Genomic DNA, 22940 nt, shown 5'->3' with positions numbered 1-22940 from the left:
CAAATGTCCTGAACTGTCCTGGACATATTCAGGATGATCCTGAGGATATTTTGTGCTGTCTGGGGTATATCAAGAAATGCGATAGTGTCTCAATATCAAGTACATAAAAGTAATAAGAGACTGGTTATTACTAATTATGTCTAACATCATATTTTTGTCTACCATCGTTACCAACAGTGTCGATATAAATATCGTTTTAGACAATAGTCTCCTATCCAAGATAGACTCCTCATTCAAGATTTCAATTTTATCCCAATCAAACTCATTCATTCATTAATCTATGATCCGTGGTTATTGAATGACGTGTAGTATTTCTATTATAATGTGATTGTTCATTAATTCTTGTTTTTAACAAGCTGTCAGTTTGACATAAATTGCAACACAGTCCTTGCAAGATATGTTACATGCTATATTATTATGTAACTGTTTCGATAGGATGTCTTTATGTGCTCTAAAGAAAGAACATATTTTATTAATGCTAGTTTATGACATTTTTATATGATACGTTCAACTGAAATGTGAACTAAGATCATTGTTCTATAAAAGTTCCATTGTCAGTCTATATTTCATTTATTGAACGTATCTAATATTTAAATCACGAACTACGTCTGAATTGAGAAAACCGAAGAAAATCGGAACATACGATATATTGAAAACGCGGAGCGCTCTGTATATTGGGAATATTGTTGCTCTCACTGTAACCACATTTTTTTTTTTGCACATTTTATTAACGAAAAGCGTTTAAGTAAATATAGGAAACATTTGGGAAAGAAAGGATAATATTCGTTTAATTTAATTCGACAACATTATGTGAAATGTAGTGTAAAAAAAAAAAAAAAATCAACAGATCAAAAATCAGGAACAGTCATGGACAATTTCGAATCAATTGAATCTGTGAAAGCTATCTTGAGGGATTAATTTTTTAAATAGAAATCCTTGATAAAAATGACATCACTCGATAGGTATCGACGAAACGAATCAACCGACCTATGAAAGTTATATATTTATCTTCGATATTATTATTATTAAAATAAAAAGAACCTCTTAAATAGGATTGCTTTGAGGAGATTCTCAGCATGATACAACCATACCCCAACACGATTTTGAAAGGAAAGATCCAATATTTAAATTGTTGCGATCATAATATCAAAAAGAAGGACTCACAACATCATAAGGTATTAGATTTGTCTTTTCAACAGACTATCGAATGATATTACTTTTATCAAGGACCTTTATTTAAAAAGTTGTATCTCCGTCCCCTTTCTTTACTCTGCACGATAACTTTTACAGATTTGCATGAATCAACTAAAAATTATCTACGGGTAATTCTATTAATTGTTCTAACTAATTTACGTTATATTGCTTATTACTACTTTATATTACTGCCACAAATAGTGTTTATTTGGCAGGTATGTCACCGAATGGATTATAATTAATGCCAGTATTTTTGATCACTGATATAACTTTATTAACACATCGTCGAATGGTCAGTTAACTAATGTTACTAATTGGTAAAAGGTTCTAAATACATCGTAGAAGGGATAACTAACGAATGTTATTAATTGATAAAAAAATGATGTCATTTTTACATTTCATGTTGGTAATATGACATCGACAATCTAAAATGACTAATTATTAATGTCAAATAGACGACACATTGCTACCTTGGATATTATCCTGTATACATATACACATGCGCGCATACACACATACATATTTTCTAAAGATATTTGTCATAAATGAGAATAATTATATTCTAACTATCGAAACTTTTTAGTTTTAATATATCGGAACAGGATCACACACACACACACACACACATACACATACAAAACAAGTTTCTATTTTTAAATTGTCCTTGTGTATTCCCATTCTATTTCAATAATATATGCGCAGAACAAAAATATCATTTTGATTATGCTCACAATTACATTTTCATTTTACGCTTGCTTATAGTTAAGTAGCAAATGTGAAACAGCTATAATGTAGGAAAAGAATATAGCAGCTAAGAATACTAAAAGCATGTAAATGCCAAGAATAAGAGTTCTAAATGTAGCGAGGTTTGATATATATCTTTCACATGATTATTTCTATATACAACAGTGCAAACGAGTCAGAAGGTAAATGGATGAGTTAAAGTTTATTAGAGATAGATAATAATTATTCAGCACATTGATTTGCCAAAGTTGAGATGCAAATATGAAGCGATATCATATATTAAATCTCATATAGCTTATCATTTTGACATTATTTTAGAAGAAAATGAACTAAATATGCATATTTTATATAATACAATTTAACATTATTTTTATATCCTTTTTTATACAATATATATATATATAATAAATAAAATAAAATTTATTTTTTTTAAGTAAGTTCGGCCTTTAAACACATCACACGCAATAAGCAAGTTCTTTTTCTCTCTTCCTCTTTTCTTTTCTTGCTTGTCTTCCTCTTCTTCTTTCTCTTTCTCTGTTTTATTGATATAAACATGTTTTATGGATATATATTAATAAATAATAATAAATAAATATATTTATATAAAAGAATTAGTATATACGGTTATTTTAAATAAATAAATTAAAATACTGTATAATTTTACTTTAATTTTATTGCTTAATAAATTTTACATATAAATGTTTTAATAGTTTTTGAAAACTTATTTATATGCTTTGTGTTATTACTTTTTACGACATTAAAACAATACTTCTATATACATCATTTTTGTAACGAAGGACACAGTTTCAATGAAAAATTAATTTCTTTTTAGAATTGACGCACTTTAGCACATCCTATATTTGTCTCTTATTAGTCCGTGAAATTAAAATTCGTGTTTTACATGAGTGTCTTACTAATTTCTTAATAATTAATATATAATTTGTTAATTTTATATTTATTTTATGTATTATATAATTGTGTAATAGAACACAATAATAAAAAAATTTTTTACTGAAAAAGCAAACATATTATTTGTTTCTTAATCTTATTTTTTCACTTACAATTAATTATATCTTTTTTCGTAATAGGCGGTAATAGCTTCCATACATAAAGAACATGCCAGTTTTGTTATTTTATCTCATTTAAATTTTTACTTTTTCCACAAAATTTTAGCTCTAAAAATATTTCTTATTTTCTATGACAAAAAATATTATGTTATTTAGTCTAATTTTTGTAATGGTTTATCTTTTTGAGCAAAGAAAAATTTAATTATGAAATATCATTCTTTAGTTATTTTATAATCAATACAGTAATAATATAGTAAATAAGAAATAATAAGTAATAAATTATGAGGAGTGATAATTTATGACTTATATGATTTAGTGTTAGGTAGATCGGAAAATCCGAATTTTGTTTTATCCTTTCCGTTTAAAGTGTATTCTTATTAACATATAATAATTATAAGTAAACTGAGCGAAAACTAATTTAGTGCTCATTTTTATTATAGAGGCGTACTGCTGAGATAGCGATGGATAAAGAGGAGCAGAATGTGATGTTCGTGCGTATCTTTGGTGAGTGATTCTTCATTCTTTTTTGTAAATTTTCTGTAATAATATTTTTTTTTTTTTTTAATTTAATGGATATTATTTATACTTGTTTATATATTACTTTTTATATTATTTTATTTATATACAAAAATTTGAAGATTACAGAACAGATTACAGAATTTTCAATTTCTGATAAAAACTTGATCACATTTTCTAAGATATTACAAAATGACAAACGGCAATTTTGAAAGAAAATCATTTTTATATTCTTTTTTATTTTATTTATAGCTCAAGTATAATTCAAAATTACAACATTTTGTAACTTTGAAAAATTTATTTCTCTTTTGAAAAATTAGCTTTGCGATTTCGAATTCTGTGAGGTATATACATGAAACAAAAAGTGATATAAATGGATACAAGTAATACTCTTTTTGAATATCAATGTTTGTTTTCTTAATAAACCATTGTATATCTTAATAGTAATAACGAATTATTTTTTTAAGAGAATATTAAATATTGAAAATTGCAGTAGTTCAGAATCTTTTCTATATAACACATAATTTTTTATATAAATACTTTCTATATAAAAAAAATAATCTTTTGTTGCGAAAAATATTGAAAATGCTTATCATTTTATAGATAGCAGCTTATATCGTGATTCTGGCACATCGGTCACATTATCGAAAGTGCGTGATGGATCTACAAGAGAAGTAGCATTCAGGCATTTATCTGACACGGACCGAATTCTGCTGGAAAACTTGGACATCGATCGATGCAGACCTAGGCAAACTGGTCGATTTTTGACGATACACAAGAGACGGCGTAAGAAGCTTACCACTAGATCCTTGAGTCAAGAGCCTGGTATTCTAGACGATATTTTCCACGGGCTAGTGCAGGTAATTTACATTAACATCAAATCAAAACTTTTTAAAAAACAAATTTATATATATATATATATATATATACTTTTTTTATTTATTTATTTAAAATTAGCACCACTTGTCTTTTTTTATTGTTCTTCTTTGAAATTTTCTATCATTTTTTTTAAATTCTGAAATATGTATGTATGTATAAGCATGAAAAACGCATTTTCTTTAAAAATATTTTTTTAGAGATAACTATTTTAATCAAATATGAATATTTAAAGTTTTTTTTTATTTGAATAATATAATTTTCTTTATATTTATATTTATGTGCACATTCTCCAAATGTTTCTGTTTTATTTTGTTAGCCTTCCAACATTTAATCTATCTGTTAGAAACACTATATATGTGTTTTGGACTTTCTCTCAGACTCATAAATATTTCGTAAAGAAAATAACTCGAAAACGTCTTGATGTCAGCGGTATAAGAATATGCAATAAAAATTAAGGGATTTTATTTAGAAAAAAAAAATATAAATCGGTCTTGTCTTACGTGTGACTTTGATGAATCTATTCAAGAGCAAATCAAAATCATATTCTTTTCTTCCATAAAGCAATTTTATACAATATATAAAATTTCCCATTTTAAAAATTATTTAAATATTTCGAAAGAAATGCGTTTAGAAAAAATGTTTCAGACAAAAATTGATTTGAAAGCTGACAAAACATGTGAGAACAGAGGGTCACTGGGACGAATGCTGGACAAGGCATGGAAGGTAAACACGGGAATAAGAAAGTCGGAATGAACATTGGTTTGCCAGAAACGAGGGGAGTTATTCGAAATCTATGGAGTAATCTAAGAAGGAATCTGTAATAAACGAAGTAGGGGATAAGGTGGAAGAAAATGGTTAGAAGAAAGAGGGAAAAAGAGGCAAAGAATCTTCGGAAAGCGTTATAATAATAAAGGGAGAAGGAGAAGATGAGTTATCGAAAATTATTATAATGGAAGGGAAAGGGCTCTGTAGAGGAGAGTTTCCTGGGGATGTATCTGGTAAGTAGGAGGGATAATCCGAGGAATAATAAATTGGTGAATATAAAATCGAGGTAGTAGGTTTTTTATAGTATTGAAGGAAGGAGGAGCACACATAAAAATGTTATTATTGTTCACTTTTATAATGTAAACTCGAACAGCTTTTTTTTTATCTCGGTGTTGCCCGCTTATTCCAATGATCCCGGTTAAATTTATTAACGACCATACGCAGTCTCTAATATTTTCGGTTACGATATTCCACTGCAAATTGAGTTATATATACTTAAGCAATTTTTATATGTTCCTAGTATCTAAAAATTGCTTGAGAAAAGAGCAAAAATTAAATCTTTTTCATTTACTACTTAAGCGGAGATTTGAAGAATTGGCGGTACGACAGAAATGAGATGTCCTTATCTTAATAGACGCCGGGTTTCTCTGCCGGGTTCCAGCGTTTAACTGGATGCTGATCAACTCGTGAAAATATAATATACTCACAAAATGTAACAAGACGAAAAATATAAGAACTAATATGTGAGACTAAAAATATAAGTACTACAATGCAAAATAGTCACACTGAATTGAACTGTGAATCAGTAAAGACTAGCAGCACTCAGCGAAAAAGATTGTTTCGGTTCCTCGTGACTTTTCTTTTTACCCTTTTTTTGTAGAATAGTTTCCGGAAGTGGAAATGTTTTAAATTTTCAACGTATTAAAAATGTGACAGTGTCCTCATTTGTTTGTCAGTACGTTTCTACTACTTTACGTAATTTTAATGATCGTCTATTAGTGAATCTGATATTAGCTTAAATCCTTTTGCCAGAAATTGATTCTAATTAATTTATGTAGTCCAATTAATATCCGAGGAATGTTAATAAAGTATCTTTATTAATTTTTTTCTAGTTTTATCATATTTCTTTCATTTACTACCGTCGAAAAGTTTAATTTTCAGAAATGTGCCGATATTACTTCTTTACATTAGAATTTCTGTTTGTTTAAAGGAGATCGACGAAGATACTTCTGACGGCTACCACTAATTCCTTCCGTCTTTCTCACGATTACAGTGGAACCTCGTAATAACGTACTGCGTGAGGCTTTGAAACGCTATAACGAGATTATCCTCACTTCCGTGAAATTCAGCGACCCCGCGAAACTTGCACGAGTATGTCTTAAGTACACCTTACATCGCCGAGAGAGGACATTGTGCCTACAGATATACGCGTGCTGTGCGGTTGGATCGTTATCCCCCTCACGCTACTCATGAATCGTCTAGTATCTAGTACGTATAGAAAGAATGTGCGTTATTTCGAGATGCGCTATTATGAGGTTTGTTAATATAATTTACTGATGAGTTATGAAACGTGTTAGGAAACTGTCATGTCATAAGATAATCTATTTATTGATGATTTTCTTTATCTATTATCATTAACGGACGATCAGCGTAATTTCGCGGAAGAAAGGAATCGTAGAGTCAACAGGACATAAGACGTATATAAAAACTTTTTTAATTTTCAGCGTATAATCAAATGATCTGAGCGTTCTGCATAGTCTGTCTTGTTACACGCGAAAAAACATACTTATTTACACTGTTCTCATATGGCATCGAAGAAGGTAGCGGATTTCAGTGTATTTATACAGTGACCGCCTCGCGCGAAATTTTTATCTTAAATTTATTAAAATTATCTGCACAAAACGCGTACATAAAAAACTGGCCTGGCGCTAAATTCAGAGTCACTCAAAGTCATATGCTTACTCAAAATTGGTTCCGTTGCATTCTGCAAAATTCTTTTTTTAAAGGAAGAAGAAAAAGAGAAAAAGAGAGAGAGACTAAAACATTTTTTATATCTCTTAATGCAACTTTATTAAATGTCCATCTCATACACACACAAATATATAATTTACTTATATATATATATATATATATATATATGTATATGTATCTGTAAAAAATTGTTTTATTTATGAATACTTTTTCCTTAGAAAAAATATCAAGAAATCATTATTTATTGCAACTTTTTAATTTTGATTAATATATATTTTGATGTTAAATTTTAAATTAAAATTCAAGAAACATTCATAATAAACTAAAAAATATGATTTTGTATATATTATATATTTATCTTTCTGAAACTCTCGTAGTTATCAAACAGTTCTTCATTCTGAAGCATTTATAACTCCAAGGCTATTTGATGCTATATCCTTACAAAAGAAAAATTCATTTAAAACAGATTTATAATTAACTAAAGTTTCAAAACTTTTTACATTTGCAAATTGCCAAACTTTTTCTTGTCGGATGAGATATTTTCATTACCATGTAATTACACTTAATATACATTCTCGTTTTCTTTCTATTGACAATATCATATCCATTATACTTGTGTCGGTTTATCATATCCGAATTTATAATATATGTTACAGTGCGTTTTACAAAGGGCTGGAAATTGGAGATTTAACGCTTTTACGCTAGAAACAGTAACAGGCGGTAAGTATTGTTAGAATTATATTTATTGTATATAAATTTTTTTCTAGCATTAAATAATCAATTTTATATATGTATACAGACTGTCACAAAATTTATAGCAAAAAAGAAGAGACACCAAAGATAAATAAAATACACAGTATATCCAACTTCACTGTTTCTAATATTAGTTTATAATCTCTAAGAAAAAGCATTAAAATTGCCAAATTTTAATGTTATATCTCCTAAATCAATGCCATTCCCTACATAATTTTTGCGGAGAATTACTTAGACTTAGAACAACCTCTCCTACAACATACTTAAAATCGATAAAATGAATGAAGTGTGACCTTTTATGCATTTTACCGTTTTTATTTGTATGTTGTTTTATTTATCTATACATACGTCGCAATCTCATATTTAATTTCCAGGTCGTTCGCTGCCGGTATTATGTGTCCATCTCTTTCATTGGTATGGGCTTTTACAATATTTTACCTTGGATGTTGTAACAGTATGGAAATTATTCGGTGAGCATATAGAAATTACAAATATCTTAAAATTCAAAAATTTTAAAATTTATGTATAATCAAGTCGCAAAAGAGCACTAATATGGACGGAAAATATACACTTAAATGCATTATATGTTCATAAAGCAAAATGAAATTATAAATAAAAATATTCAATACAAATTGATGTTATATTAATTTTGAAATATATAAAATATAAATATTAAATATAAATATTAAAATATAAGACTCTCTCTTGTATTCAAATCTGCATACAATTTTGACTTTCTTGTACTCAAAGATATATATATATTAAACTGTTTTACTAAATAATTTAGAAATCATGTAATATTATATAAAGTGTTATTACCATTATACTTATAAACAAAATATTATATTATATATTTATTTATATGCAAAAATGCATTATTTATAAGCAAATTTTAAAAAAATCAAATTGTAAATTTTATATACTCATTTATATGCAAAAATGCATTATTCATAAATTAATTTATATAAATTATATAAATATTAATATTGTGGCAAACACGATCTGTTGAAATAGACTTATTGTTAATTGATTGAGTAATTTAAAACAATCATTCAAAATAAGTAAGTTACGATCTTTTTCATGCAAGACACATTAGATATAAAATTTATACATAAACCAATAAAATCATATAAAATTATTCACTATTGAGCTCCTGAATAATTTTAAACTATTAAAATACGCAATCTTTTCAATGACAGCTATTCAATATATTCAAGAAAAGTCTATTATAATTTTCTTTATTTTTTAAAAATATATTGAATGAATAAAATTAGTCACACTACTATCAAAATAATTGCAATGACAGCTATTCACGAAGTCATAAAAATAAATTTTAATATAAAATAACATATAATATATAATATATAATATAATATTATAGAGAAAAATATTTGAATGTTTTGTGTATGTTACAATAATTTATGCTATTATTTAATTGAAGCTTTTATCGAGGAGGGTTATCACAGTACAAATCCTTACCACAATAGTGTACATGCTACAGACGTCACTCAGGCAATGCATTGTTTTCTCCAAGAAGAAAAGGTAATTATATACTTATATATTTGCAGATTCACAGACATGTAAGCGGATTTTTGATTATTTAGTCATTTGATAATTATTTTCTTTAGCTAAATAGAATATGTGATCAAAAATTATAAATTTGTAGATTAAACCACACCTAACCAGTTTAGAAATTATGGCTTCCTTGATAGCGGCTGTAACACATGACTTAGATCATCCTGGTGTCAATCAGCCATTTTTGGTTGCGACAAGTAATCATTTGGCTGCACTTTATCAGGTAGAAATATTTCTAATAAACTATTCTAATAAACTATTCAATAAATAATTGTAAAAATTTAAAAATAGCAATCAAATAACTATTACTTGTTTAGCTAAATATATTTTTTTTCTTTTATATACTAAATATACTGAGAGAGAAAGAGAGAGAGAGAGAGAATATCATATAATTTTTAAATTTGGCAGGATATAAAAATAAAAACTTGACAATTTTCAGAATACCTCTGTTCTCGAAAATCATCACTGGAGATCAGCTATAGGATGTCTTCTAGACAGCGGAGTTTCGGCAGAATTACCGGCCGATGTGAGATCGGAACTTCAACGGCATATCAGTTCATTGATTTTAGCAACAGACATTACGAGACAACAAGAGTTTCTTACACGCTTTAGGGTATGATCCATATTATAAGTTTTCGTTTTGATTAACTGAATTAATCATCTCGTTGTATGTTACAGGATTATTTAAACCACAATTCACTCGACATGAAACGCGCGGAAGATCGTCATTTTATTTTGCAAATTGCTCTAAAGTGCGCTGATATTTCCAACCCTTGTAGACCGTGGGATATATCAAGAAAATGGTCTTACAAAGTTTGCGAGGAATTTTTCAGACAGGGCGATTATGAGCGTCGTCTGAATCTTCCAGTAACACCGTTGTGCGACCGACATACCACTAGTATCCCAAAAATCCAGGCTGGTTTCTTTAAGCACGTCGTTACTCCTCTTTATATGGAATGGCACCGTTTTCTTGGCGATGGGCTAAGCGTATCATTAATGGAATACTTGAAGACGAATCAGAAAAAATGGGAAGCATTGATCAATCAAGAGATTGAACAAACAGAAACTGAAATCTCCGAACTGGACGAACCTGAAGGCGCTATTAGTTCAGGCGAGGAAACAGCTGCCAATGATGATTCAGACAGTATCGATTTATTAATACCAGCCACTTACGCACAAACAGCGCGGATGCCGACACTGCCAGGACGAGTTGGACTCGATCGTGTTGGTAGGCGTCACTCTGTACCTTTAAGCATATCGAAACCGTTGAGTATACCTTCACGTCAGACACCGAGGAGAGAGAGTCTGCCGAGTGAGCAAATCAAAGGAAAAAGTTCCTTGCAGAAACTAGAAAATCAAAGTCTGTTAGAGCCTAGCTCGTTGTCCTTGTTGTCCTCCAAAAACAGCATAGCTGAATCATTGAATGTTAGCGCTGAGAGACCAGTTAGTGCGGAAGATCTCTTACCAGAGACGAGTATAGCCAGTATTACCAGCAGTACCGAGGCATCAAAATTAAACACAGTCTTGCAATCGGATGATCAATCCAATGCACAAATCAAGCAACTCACAAGACAACAGACCTTCCCTCCGTTGCAACCATACACAAGAACAAGATATATGTCTACAACCACGGAGATGTCACAATATTACACTCAGATTTTAATAGAAGCCGACAGTTCTTCCAGTTGTTCAACTCCCACAAAGAACAAATCGTGTTCAAGCGGCCGATGTTGTTCGCCATCATCTTTACATGATTCTGATACATGCTACCAAAAGAAATCCGATACTCTGAAAGTTTCCCAAAAATTATTAATGATAGATACCAAAAGACGAGGCTCGACATTGTCGAATACGATTAAACAGAAGCATGCTCTCAGCTCGGAGCGCCGTCATTCTATGCAAACTATTCGCACCGATGATTCTTTTTCTAAACATCGGCGCAAAAGATCTTCTTCTGCTCAAGATTCCGATTCCACACAGGTGTTCTACGTTACGTTAACGGGCTCTCACGGAGACAAGAACAATGTTTCTGATATGTCTGCTGTGAAAGCTAAATTGAATTTGGATTGCAATGTCAAACGTAACCGTCATAGTGCAAAATTGACAGTTCAAGAAATGCGGACTACGTTATCATCTAAAAAATTAGATCAATATACTTCATCGGCTAAAAGTGCATATTTTGACCAAGAGCCGCGAAGATATTCAACCCCTATCACAGAGTATAGAACAATGATTGACCACGCAGGTAGACGATACACCACGATACCAGTGTCTTCTGAGTTTAGCACTCATAAAGTGTTCTTTATCGGTAGTCCTCCCGATTCACCGCCTCGTAATCAGAGTGTGTCCTCGTCGAGTGATAGTAGTGGTGAGCCAAAAAAAAATATCGATGATTCGAGTAACGAAGCTGTTATTATTGGCAGTAAAAGGGAATTGGATTGCACGAAAGAAAAGAATTCGAAAATTATGAAGTTGAGTTCTGACACGCAGATGAAGGAAAATGTTGATCCCCGTACAAATGACGATTTTGCTAAAACATTAGCGTTGTCTCGTAGAGGAAGTCAGGTAATATAAAAATTAATTCTTAAAGACTCCTGATCCACTCTAGTTATATTGGATTATAATGTCATAAAAACATAATTTTTTAGTAAATCAGTTTCTTTATATATTTTACATTCATTATTGACAATGAGAATCTATATATACATATATATAGATTCTCATTGTCAATAATGAATGTAAAATATAAATAGAATAAATATACATATATTTATTCTATTTACATACATATTCCTCTATTCAAATATACATATTCTATCAGCTAAGTTTGTTTGAATAGATTTTGTCAACAAATTAGCTACAAAAGAGCACTAAAATGTATAAGTTTTGTTCGATTGTGCTAAAATAGCTATGCCAACTTCTTAGATGTAATTTTGAATTTTAATACCTTAATCAGAAAAGAATTTCTTTCAAAAATATTACAAAAAATCTTTTCTTGAAATCTCCGAATTTTATAAGCATCAATAAGAAAGATTTTTTTTTTTTTCTTTCTTTCTTTTAATAGATTCATAAATATGGCCATAATCGACTTTAAAAAATTTTTAATTTTATGCAATTTCAAAGTATTCAAACACACTAAAAATTGCTAATAACTGTGAAATACTAATTTGACAGAGTTAAATTCGTTTTTAACATGCAGAAATATGAGAATTACATGATCTAGTTTAAAATAAATATTAATTTTCATGGAGACTTTTTATTAATTTTTTAAACAGTGTAATACTTTTTATGTATCTTTGTTTGCATGGAAATTATGTCGCGTAAATTCGAGAAGTAACGACAAATATAACTGTTGGATTCGAATATTTGTTACGAAAAAAATATATTGAAATTATTTTTTCTTCTATAAGCGAAATTTATAAGACCATTATTGCTACAATTACCGAAAAAAGTAATTGTAACGATAATATGGCGTTACAAGTCAACGTATTACTTTTCAAACTGATTTAAATTTGTTATTATTTTTTTTCTGTCGTTCTCTGTTTCAATATTTTCGCCTTTTATATTATCAATATTTATTTTATGTTATAAATATTTTTTGTAATACTGAATTTTCTCAGGGATGGGCAAGAAGGCGTGGATCAGCTCCGGTCGGTCTTCTATCGAAACTCGATGATTCTAATCCAACTACTGTACCCACCAGAATTGATCATAGTTGTAGACGTGGATCTGTACCGACAGACATCGCTAGACATCAAGGTATATACATATTTTACTTGTAATTTGTAATATTTCTACTTATATATATATAGCATATGAATAAATGCACTCTTCTTTATGTCAGTCGGAGGTTGTAATCGGCTCGCTTTAGGACCTCGAGAAAACAATTTTTTGGCCCTAAGAAGAGCTAGTCTTCCGCAAGAGATTGCATTGGAAAATCTTTCTGAAAATGTCTTGAGTTTAACTAGTAAGTACCTTTTAATAATACCATATATATAAAAAATAAAAATATAATTTTACATTAAATTATTTTAGGCGATCGTGAAAGCTTTTCGATCAACAACAATAATAATAACAACAACAATAGCAGTAATAACAGCAACAACAATGGCATTAGTAAACTATTCGATAGCAGCGTTTCTGGAATGTTTTCCCCGAGACGAGGATCAGTACCAGCAGACATATCCGAGTTACGCCACGATATGTTCAGTAGAAATAGCGTAAATAGCAAATCACGAAACCGCAAGAAGATTTTAAAAAGGCGAAGCAGTGGGGGCCCGGAAATGTTCACCGGGGAATCCACCGACGGAAACGATAATGGCACATGGCTCAAATGGAAGAGGGAAATAGGAAAGCGCGATCCTGTTCCTGAAGCGCTTGTCAAACGAAGAGGATCTCTACCTATAGAGATGGTGGCTGTTTCACATGCTGGTCGGTACAACCATAGATAAAAGAGGATATCGCGTAATACAAACGGGTACAAATATGTTTTCCAAAAATGCACGTAAATCATCTTTATTGTGCTACTTTTTCTGTTTCACATATAAAAAAGTGATTATATTCGAAAAACATAACTTTATTATAAATTAACTGCTCACTAAGAGGAAAGTGATCAATGAACAGTTTTTTGAACGATCTCGACTGTTTTGGGCATTTTCAATATTCAAAGAAAAAAAGAACATTATGATTCTATAGAATCTCTTAATTTCTCTTTTATAAATTAAAGCAATGTATTTGATAGCTTGTTTACAATAGAGTGATAAATTTAAAGATGAATACAAACGACTTTATTTATTAAATTTTTGATATTTTAACTTTATAACAATGTAAATTTATTTTTTAATTTTTGTAATATAACTGATTAACATTATCCATTTTAATTAAAGCTCAGATTTTTTCACAAAAAATAATTAAATTTATAATGTTAACATACTAAATGTAATATTAAAAACATATGAAAATAGCATCCGTTTTTTAAACATGTTTTGAAATGTGTTATAATTAATCATAACATGCTCAGTGTTGTATAAACAAAAAAATTTAATGTTGCAAGTTTTTCAAATAAATTTTTTTTTTTAATTTGATGAAAATATCAAATATGTACAAAAAAGTTCTATCTAAATTTTAACTAAATTTTTTCATTATCTAGAAATTAACGCAATATCTTATAAGAAAAGGGTCGGAACTGTGCGCGCGTGTGTGCATGCGTGTATTGAATATATGAATAGTAATATCTTTATAAAACTGTATTTAGTATTGAATTTTTCATTAACAATCTATGTTTGAATTTTACTTTTGCGTAAACATTTATTTATTTATAATTTTGTAATAAAAAATAAGCAGAAATCTTTTGGAGATTACTTTGGAGGGTCATAATCTTGATATGTATCAAAATCAAAGTTATCGAAACTCTTCGTTAATCAATATTTATCTGATATATATAAAACCCAATAAATCTGATGAGGGACAGTCCCGATTCTTCCCTTATGAGAGAAATGAAAATTTACCTGAGAAAATTGCAAAAATAACATAATCTTTTAAAATTCCCAATTGTGTGTTGTATTATCTAAATGCGTTTATGCAATATATATATATAAAAGAATGCATTTTTCTCATCCATTTTCTTCTCATTAGAACGACAATAAAATCGTAATTTATCGTATATGTATATATCAAACAAATTCTATTCTATGCATAAGGATTATAATAATAGCAGGATGTTATTTTTAAAATTGGTCTGACAAAATTTTTGCTTGTTTGCTATAGGATCAACATCGGCATCACATAGATCTAGCCTGTGGCGGCTTTAGCGTTCTGTAGAAACACGAAGACCGTCCATGATACTAGTAAACATTGACAACAATTTTTCCTTGAATTATCAGGGATAATATCAGTGACAATTAATGATTGAATTTGAAGATTATCGATATTGAAGGTTTTCTTATCGATTATGAGCATAAACGAATAAATATTGTAGTTATAGTTTTGATTTAATTGTTAGATACATTACAATGACGATAAATTAATTTACATTTGAATATTTTCAAATCTCTAATTAAGAGGATCTATATAATCGCGACAGAATATTCTTAGCATATACTATACAAATCGAAATTAATCAGAAGTTTTACTTTTTATTATTAATCGAGAAAATATTGCAAACTTATCATTATACAATAAAATCTCATTTATTTCTGTCCTCTGGCGAGATAATAGCAGAAAATTCTTGAAAAACAATTAACAGATACCACTTTCACCATGTGAGCTATCCAATCTCTGTATATTTGCAACTGCGAAGGAAATTACGCACGCAAAATTATTATTTGCATGTCCTCATGTAATTCGTCTGACAAAAGGGATATGATATTAATATTCGCGAAAAAATGCGCGGAGTATCAAAATTAATGGGGTCAAATTTAAAGAGACCACTTTGCAGACAACATCAAGATATTAAATCATGTAGTCAATATAAATCAGAGAAGAAATATATGAAGTATATCCTTAATATGTATATACAAGACATACTTCAGAAGTAGATTCAATATTGAAAAATAAGAAAAGAATTTCAGATAAACATATAGCCCGATTTACTTTGTTTCCAAATTATAATTGCTTTTTATATTCGAACAGTTTATATTTATGTTATTTATGTTCATAAATGCTCAAAATGAATGTCTTAGATGTACCTAATTTAAAGTATGCAATCATTTTATCTAAGATCTTATCCATTCGTGAATCTTCTTTAAGTATTGTTTGAAAATTTTTATTATATACCATATTACTTCAAAAATAAAAAGAAAATTATAGAAAATTGCATTATACAATACTTCAGTAGACCATTCCAGATAGCCAAATTTGCCAAGAGCATATATATTGCAAATTTGTTATATATTATATTGACAAAATTCCGGTAATAGTCGAGTATACTTTGCCGTTTTAACTAATGTCGGCAGAAATGCAACAGAAAAGCAAGCTATGCTGCCAAAAATTGAATTTATGTAATAAAGACGCAACACATCAAGAAATCATAATTGAATTTGCTGGCATACTATTGGCATACTGCTAGCATTTTACTATCTGGGATGCTTTTCTAGTGAATATTTACTCTTTTATACAGTCACAGATTCAAAAAATTTTCCGCTGACATATGTTTTGTCAAGATCACGATTTTGAGAAAAATTAATTTTAAGATTTTAGCCATTGCTCACATTTTGTTTTTAAAAAATTATTAAAAAATAAGGGTTTGGCTACTCAAATATCTTTTACAATGAATAAAAAATAAAAATTGATAAACCGACTAATAAAATATAAAATTGCACGGTTTGTTTTACTAATTTTACTTGATGAATTTGAAATTTTCCACGCAGAAAGATTTATCCCACATCACCCGATACTCTTAGTACGAAGCTAAATTACACAGTTTCATGTAGATTTCTAATCTTCCGCATAAAACAAAATCCTCTCTACATTGTCTGATCGAAAGTTCACACACACATACACATATGCACGCATGCCAAGCGACGCAGTAGCGTCGCGACGCCAATTTTTTTTTTTTCACTATCTATTTTTGTATCTGAAAACATTAGACAAAAATAAGATTATCTAACTTTACACGAAAAATTTCAAACCCATGGAAACATATATTTACAATTACAGAACTTGTTTCATAACAAAAGCATTGAGCGATGTGAGACGGGGTTTACTTCCACATAAAGAGATCCACTCCTTTTTTACACACACACATATATATATTTATTGTTCAATTTTTTACATTTTTGAATACCTTGTATGAAAATCTGTGTGTCTGTTAAGAATATATAAGTATATATATGCATAATAAATATATCTACATAAATTTATCATATTAGTTTGCGTCCGAATCTTCTTTTGGATTAACTTTCATTTATTTATAATTTTCTAATAAACAATGAACAATGACTAAAATCTTTTAAAGATTACTCAGAGATATGACCAATATATGTCAGTTGGAAAATCTTTAAGTCTGATTATATTAAAGGTAAATATTTCACCTTACATAAAAGTTGTATACATATAAAATATAAAGCGTTCTAAACATTTCAATGAAGTCATGTAATAATTCACAGGATAAATGCATAAAATAATTCATGAATTTATTAGAACATAAAATTAACTATAATTTAAAAAAAAAAACAAAGTAAAATAGATCATATATTTATATAAATCGTTTATTCTTTTTTATGTTAAATTCTCTCATGAAATGTGTCTCATGTATTGAGATGTTATATAAGCATTATATACTGATATAAGAATTATATGCTAATGTCTTCCTTGCAATTCATGTGTCCGTGTGGGAGAAGTAAAAAAAAAACCCACCGAGGTAAACTCTCTATTTGTGCCACATATATGAAAGTTATTCAGAATGCCTCATTCAGGAAATGTATTTAACCATGGTTCAATTTAAATTTAGTAATCGAGCTCATTAAAGAATAAAAAGAGAGAGGGAGGAAAAATATGGTCATATGCATAGAATTTATAATATGACAATTTTTTAATAATTAAAATGCTTATGAATGGAGAAGGAAAAAAAGACTGGTAGAGGACATTCGCCGCTATATACTTATATGCTGAAAGAGACGTAGATTGGGGGGGAAAAAAAAAACGAAATAATATTTGCTCACAGCTAGGCAAAAATTACGATTTTCGAGAGATTTACATCAGAATAACATCAGGCCATTAATTCAATTCAATAATTAATGAATCGCGATATGTTTTAATATTAAATTAATGAATTTATTGACCTTTGACATTAATTTTTCTATAATTTAACAATTGTATATATTTTACATTGAACGTATATAACATGAAAACTAATCAAAGAATTTTATTGTATTTTTTAATCTAGAATAATAATTCAGGATAACAAACGCTGATTCTATTTAGTTGACTCTAAAATAAATATATCCAAAAGAATAGTTTTCTTTAATTCTTATCAATTATAACAAATATAAATAAGCATTCCACGAAAAGAGTAATATACAATGTAAAATAAAAATAAGTTAAATAATAAAATAATAATAATAATAATAATAATAATTGCATGAGACGACTTCCTACGTAGAAATTGTTGAGTTAAACAAATCCAACATTGGTTCAATAACGTCGGATATCAGCGTGTCACTATTTGTGTTCAATTATATCTAACTAATATATCTAATGTTCTCGATGTTCAAGTAGACACATACACATTGTTGCCTCGTTATTGATTAAAAGTCATGTTTATAATATTCCAATTTAAAAAACAATGTTCAGTGCAGGATAACATTGTAGTGCTGTACCAATAGTGTTTATTTAGTTTCTTCGTTTATACGGCTTATTATTATCATGACTATTGTAGTCAAGTTTCTGCTATATATATATTAAATAAAACTCGCGAAGAGAGCGTGGATAATAAATAGCGGAGAAAAAGATTTAATATATCTACGTTTATCATATCTAAAGAATATATTTTAATATTTGACTCGATCCCTAAAACGGATTCAGAGAATATTAAAATAATTTTGTGCTTGTACTTGACAGAGATTTAACAAAATTAAATATCAATCAATACTAAATTTCATCGACATTATCTTCAAAATACTATGCTAACTATATATCTTTGTTGGACTAATACTGACACATATCTTTTTGGTCAGTTTTGCACAATTAATCGCAAAATAATTGTTGTAAATATACTCTTGTGAAGGAGAGTTTTACTAGTCTAATTTTGCAACAGTATTATATATATAATTATCACGATATCCGCTCGGTGTTGGACCGTTTGTAAATTTCTACGTAGATTCCCTAATGGAAATATTTTACTTTAGAAATTATGATAAAATCATACGGAAATCATACTAAATCACATATTGAAATCTTTATAAATTGTTTTATTTTCATTGTAATTTTATTGAAATTTTAATAAAAAATTCACGGAAAAAGTTATCATAAAAATTATCATTAATTTTCTTCAAAATTTGTAATATCCAATTACTTTTTATTGTAAAAATTCTGATTTATATTAAATTAGATTCGGTCATTTTCATTTGCATGTTCAAATAATTTATCGTAATTTCAACAGAATATTTCCATCCGGGTGATCAATAATCTTTATGGTGCGGAATTCTATTACAGGATATTGCCCACACCTATTCTGTGGGTTCAAACGCCACAGGATGGACCTGATGAGCAAAAACCTGACAAATAAATTAATAATAATAATAATAATAATAATAAAACAATAATAAAATAGTAATAATACTAAAAATGACAACGGTAGTAGCAACAATAAAGTTGTTATACTATTACTACTTTTATTATCGTTCATAATTTCGTTATCATCATGCTTGTTATCATCATTATATCATTGTCGTCGTTATTATAATTATAACAATATTCAAATAAATAGACGTTTTTACGATTAGATAGCGATTATAGCGCTATACATATATACGCTCTATGTGATTTATCTTCGAATTAATTAGTTAGCAGAACGTTGTTTAATTATATAATTATTATTTATTATTGATAGTTGCCATGCGTAGATTTATGGTACGTGAATTGAAATAAATCAAAAGCTACAAGATGCGTATAACAAAAGTTGTATTAATGCGCGAACATATTTTCAATATAAATATTATTAAACTGCCTTTGTCCGTAAATACGATAGCTAATGTGAATTCCGAATTTTTAACGATATTTGTACGTTATTGGAATCTTATCATCTGCACCGAGTTTTGATAATATTGTTATTTACATTAAAAAGCACAAAGAGCGAATTAGACCTTCCATCTCGTTCGCGGTTTATTACATATTTCACGTACTGTTATAATCTGTCGTACTCAGATAATCCCCGAAAGTAAAATAAATAATAATAAGTCTACTAATAATAAGTCTTATAGAAACTCAAATATATATATACACAAAATGATTCAAAATAAATTGATGTTCTTGAAACATGATATTCATGAGCGAATTCTGAGACGATTTCTCCTTTTACAAAATTTTGTCCGAAGCTTAACTTTTGAATTATAATTGAAAATAGTTAGCTATCCTTATATGAGTCCGATGTAACGGGCAGGCAGAAACGGCGTAACGCGTTACGAGATTAAATTTTACTTCACAATTTCATAATAAATATTACTGGAAACATTATTGTTTTTACTACCGTACTTTATTATCACCCGCAAAAATCAATTTTCGCATAAATTAAAAATACCTAATACAACAGTCAGAAAATAAACAAACTATCCTTCATAAATAAAATAATAGTAAATGGGATTTTATGCTTTAGTTTGTACGGAAATTGATATTTGCGATAATAAAGTACTGCAGTAAAAACAGTAATGTTTCCAGTATATTTATTAGTGAAATTGTAAAATGAGTCAAGCGTAACGCGTTGCCTGCCCGTTATATCGGACTCGTAAGTAGTTAATGATTTTCAATTATAATTCAAAAACTAACCTTCGGACAAAATTTTGTAAAAGGAAAAATCATCTCAGAATTCGCTTATGAATGTGATGTTTCAGACATCAGTTTGTTTTGAATCACCCTGTATAGAAAGAATAAAAAATATCAAGTATAAGTTTTACAATTAATCAAAAATAATTATTGATATCTATGTCGATTTTCTAGATAGATTTTTAAAGAATATTTGCGAATACTAGCAGTCTTCTTCTTATTGATTTTCCAAAATCTCGATCCAGCAATTAACAACGCTTTTATGTGTCTTTTATTTTCTTATGAGAACTATATAATTTATGATGTCACATCTTTTTAATAATGCACATATAACAAATATATATCGTGATATTTCCTACGATTACAACATCTTCAAAATAAATAATTATGTTTTTTACAATATCTATTACGGGACACGTGATACTTGCTGGACACGCGCTAGCGTGACAATGAAACATTGTAAAACTACGTTAATACCTAGATTAATATGAAATTTCCTGTTCTTTTAACTCCATAAAAAAGATATATATACACACGCATTATATAATTAATATACGAATGATAGGAAACATTAAAACAAAGAAGAAACAAGAAAATTTAATTAACAAATTAATTTAATATATAATAACTTCTTCAGGAATTTATCTTTATCAGATAGAATAACTTCTTAAGGAATTTATCTTTATCAGATAGACCAAGCAAATGGGACTAAACAAGAAACTTTTTGTGAAAATTATAATTGACTTAAACTTACTTGGAATAAATATATAACTTTCTCAGTACTTGTGTATATGACCATGTTGTCCAAACACTTTTTGAAAAATTTATTGCATCTATAGGCATACATGTTCCCTTTTGTCGAATTACCTCACTGCTCTATTAAGGCTTGATAATTGATGTTTTTTGACAAAAATGAATAGAAGATAAATAGAAGATCTTCAAAAAAACATATTTTCCTCTTCCAATTTTCAAATATGGTATACAATTTTCAAAATTGTAATTATATTTTCAGAAAATTGTAAAAGAGTAACGAAATGTAATAAGATCCAAGTTGAACTTGTAAAACAAAAATTTCGTTATATTGAATTATCAATTTATCATATAGGAACTTGATTGGGACTCAATTGAATTTTATTACAAATAGCGTTTTATCGATATGCGTTATAAATCTTATTGTAATTCATATAATTATATATAGCTATGCTTGTCGTATGAGTATAATATGTAATAAATAATGTGTAAGTATCATTTTGGATATAAACTCCGAACATCTGTATTCTTCTTTGTTTAAGCGAAAGTAATACATATTGGACTAATCTTTCTTTTTTGTGTGTTCCTCGTATATAATATAATTATTTAATTATAATTAATTAATAAATTTTACTATAAACTCTTTTATAAATTATATTATCATATTAATGATACACATACACACACATACATAATACATAGATATATATATATATATATATCGTCTATAGATGAGTTAACTTTCTCGCACATGTAAAATTCTGAACTAATAATAATTTTTTTAATAGTAATTATAAATGATATGTAATGTTATCTTAGAATTGGTATACTTCACATTTGTTGATATCTCGAAATAATAAAATAATGTTTTGTTATATATGGTATATATATGTACATTTAATACTGTTTTACTATAATGTTTTAAAATACTTTAAGAGGACATAAACAATAAATAATTTTCGTTCTTATACTTATATTGTTTTATATGTAAATAAAATATTCCTCAAATTAGAAAATTTTTTTACACCGAGCAAGCATATGTAATAACAACAAACGAGCAAACATATATACAATAAATTATATCTACACAATTTAAATACTGATGATATATTTATACTGAATTGAATTTATCTAATTTATGTCTAAATAAACAAGTTATACAATATCAATTCTGATATATATACAATATTACAATGATTATTCTGGCTTTAAATTTTTATATTGCAAAAGAGCCAACAAACAAACATC

At 28.3% G+C, this 22940-nt stretch overlaps 1 protein-coding gene across 16 annotated transcripts in view; it reads left to right on the top strand.

Moving 5' to 3' along the window:
- Positions 1 to 22672, top strand: part of LOC138939671 (uncharacterized) — a 35200-nt gene extending 12528 nt beyond the window's left edge. For 10 of the 16 annotated variants that reach the window (XM_070307706.1, XM_070307700.1, XM_070307695.1 and 7 more), the window contains 13 exons: positions 3446 to 3509; positions 4125 to 4381; positions 5046 to 5123; positions 7793 to 7856; positions 8264 to 8359; positions 9331 to 9431; positions 9556 to 9687; positions 9904 to 10077; positions 10143 to 12029; positions 13085 to 13223; positions 13309 to 13431; positions 13500 to 13895; positions 15231 to 22671. In XM_070307706.1, the coding sequence (XP_070163807.1) occupies positions 3446 to 3509; positions 4125 to 4381; positions 5046 to 5123; positions 7793 to 7856; positions 8264 to 8359; positions 9331 to 9431; positions 9556 to 9687; positions 9904 to 10077; positions 10143 to 12029; positions 13085 to 13223; positions 13309 to 13431; positions 13500 to 13895; positions 15231 to 15274 (3555 nt within the window). In that variant the 3' untranslated portion in view covers positions 15275 to 22671. Of the gene's footprint in view, positions 1 to 3445; positions 3510 to 4124; positions 4382 to 5031; positions 5124 to 5156; positions 5399 to 6871; positions 6986 to 7792; positions 7857 to 8263; positions 8360 to 9330; positions 9432 to 9555; positions 9688 to 9903; positions 10078 to 10142; positions 12030 to 13084; positions 13224 to 13308; positions 13432 to 13499; positions 13942 to 15230 lie in introns of those variants that run through there. The other 6 variants (XM_070307708.1, XM_070307705.1, XM_070307704.1 and 3 more) reach the window with 5 other exon arrangements.
- Positions 22673 to 22940: the final 268 nt, after the last annotated feature.

This window comes from Polyergus mexicanus, unplaced genomic scaffold (assembly GCF_030449975.1).
Source record: "Polyergus mexicanus isolate NDT 795.1 unplaced genomic scaffold, iyPolMexi1.0 SCAF_15, whole genome shotgun sequence".
NCBI classification, from domain to species: domain Eukaryota; kingdom Metazoa; phylum Arthropoda; class Insecta; order Hymenoptera; family Formicidae; genus Polyergus; species Polyergus mexicanus.
Note: the sequence above shows the minus strand (reverse complement) of the source record. Positions and strands in the feature narration are given on the sequence as shown.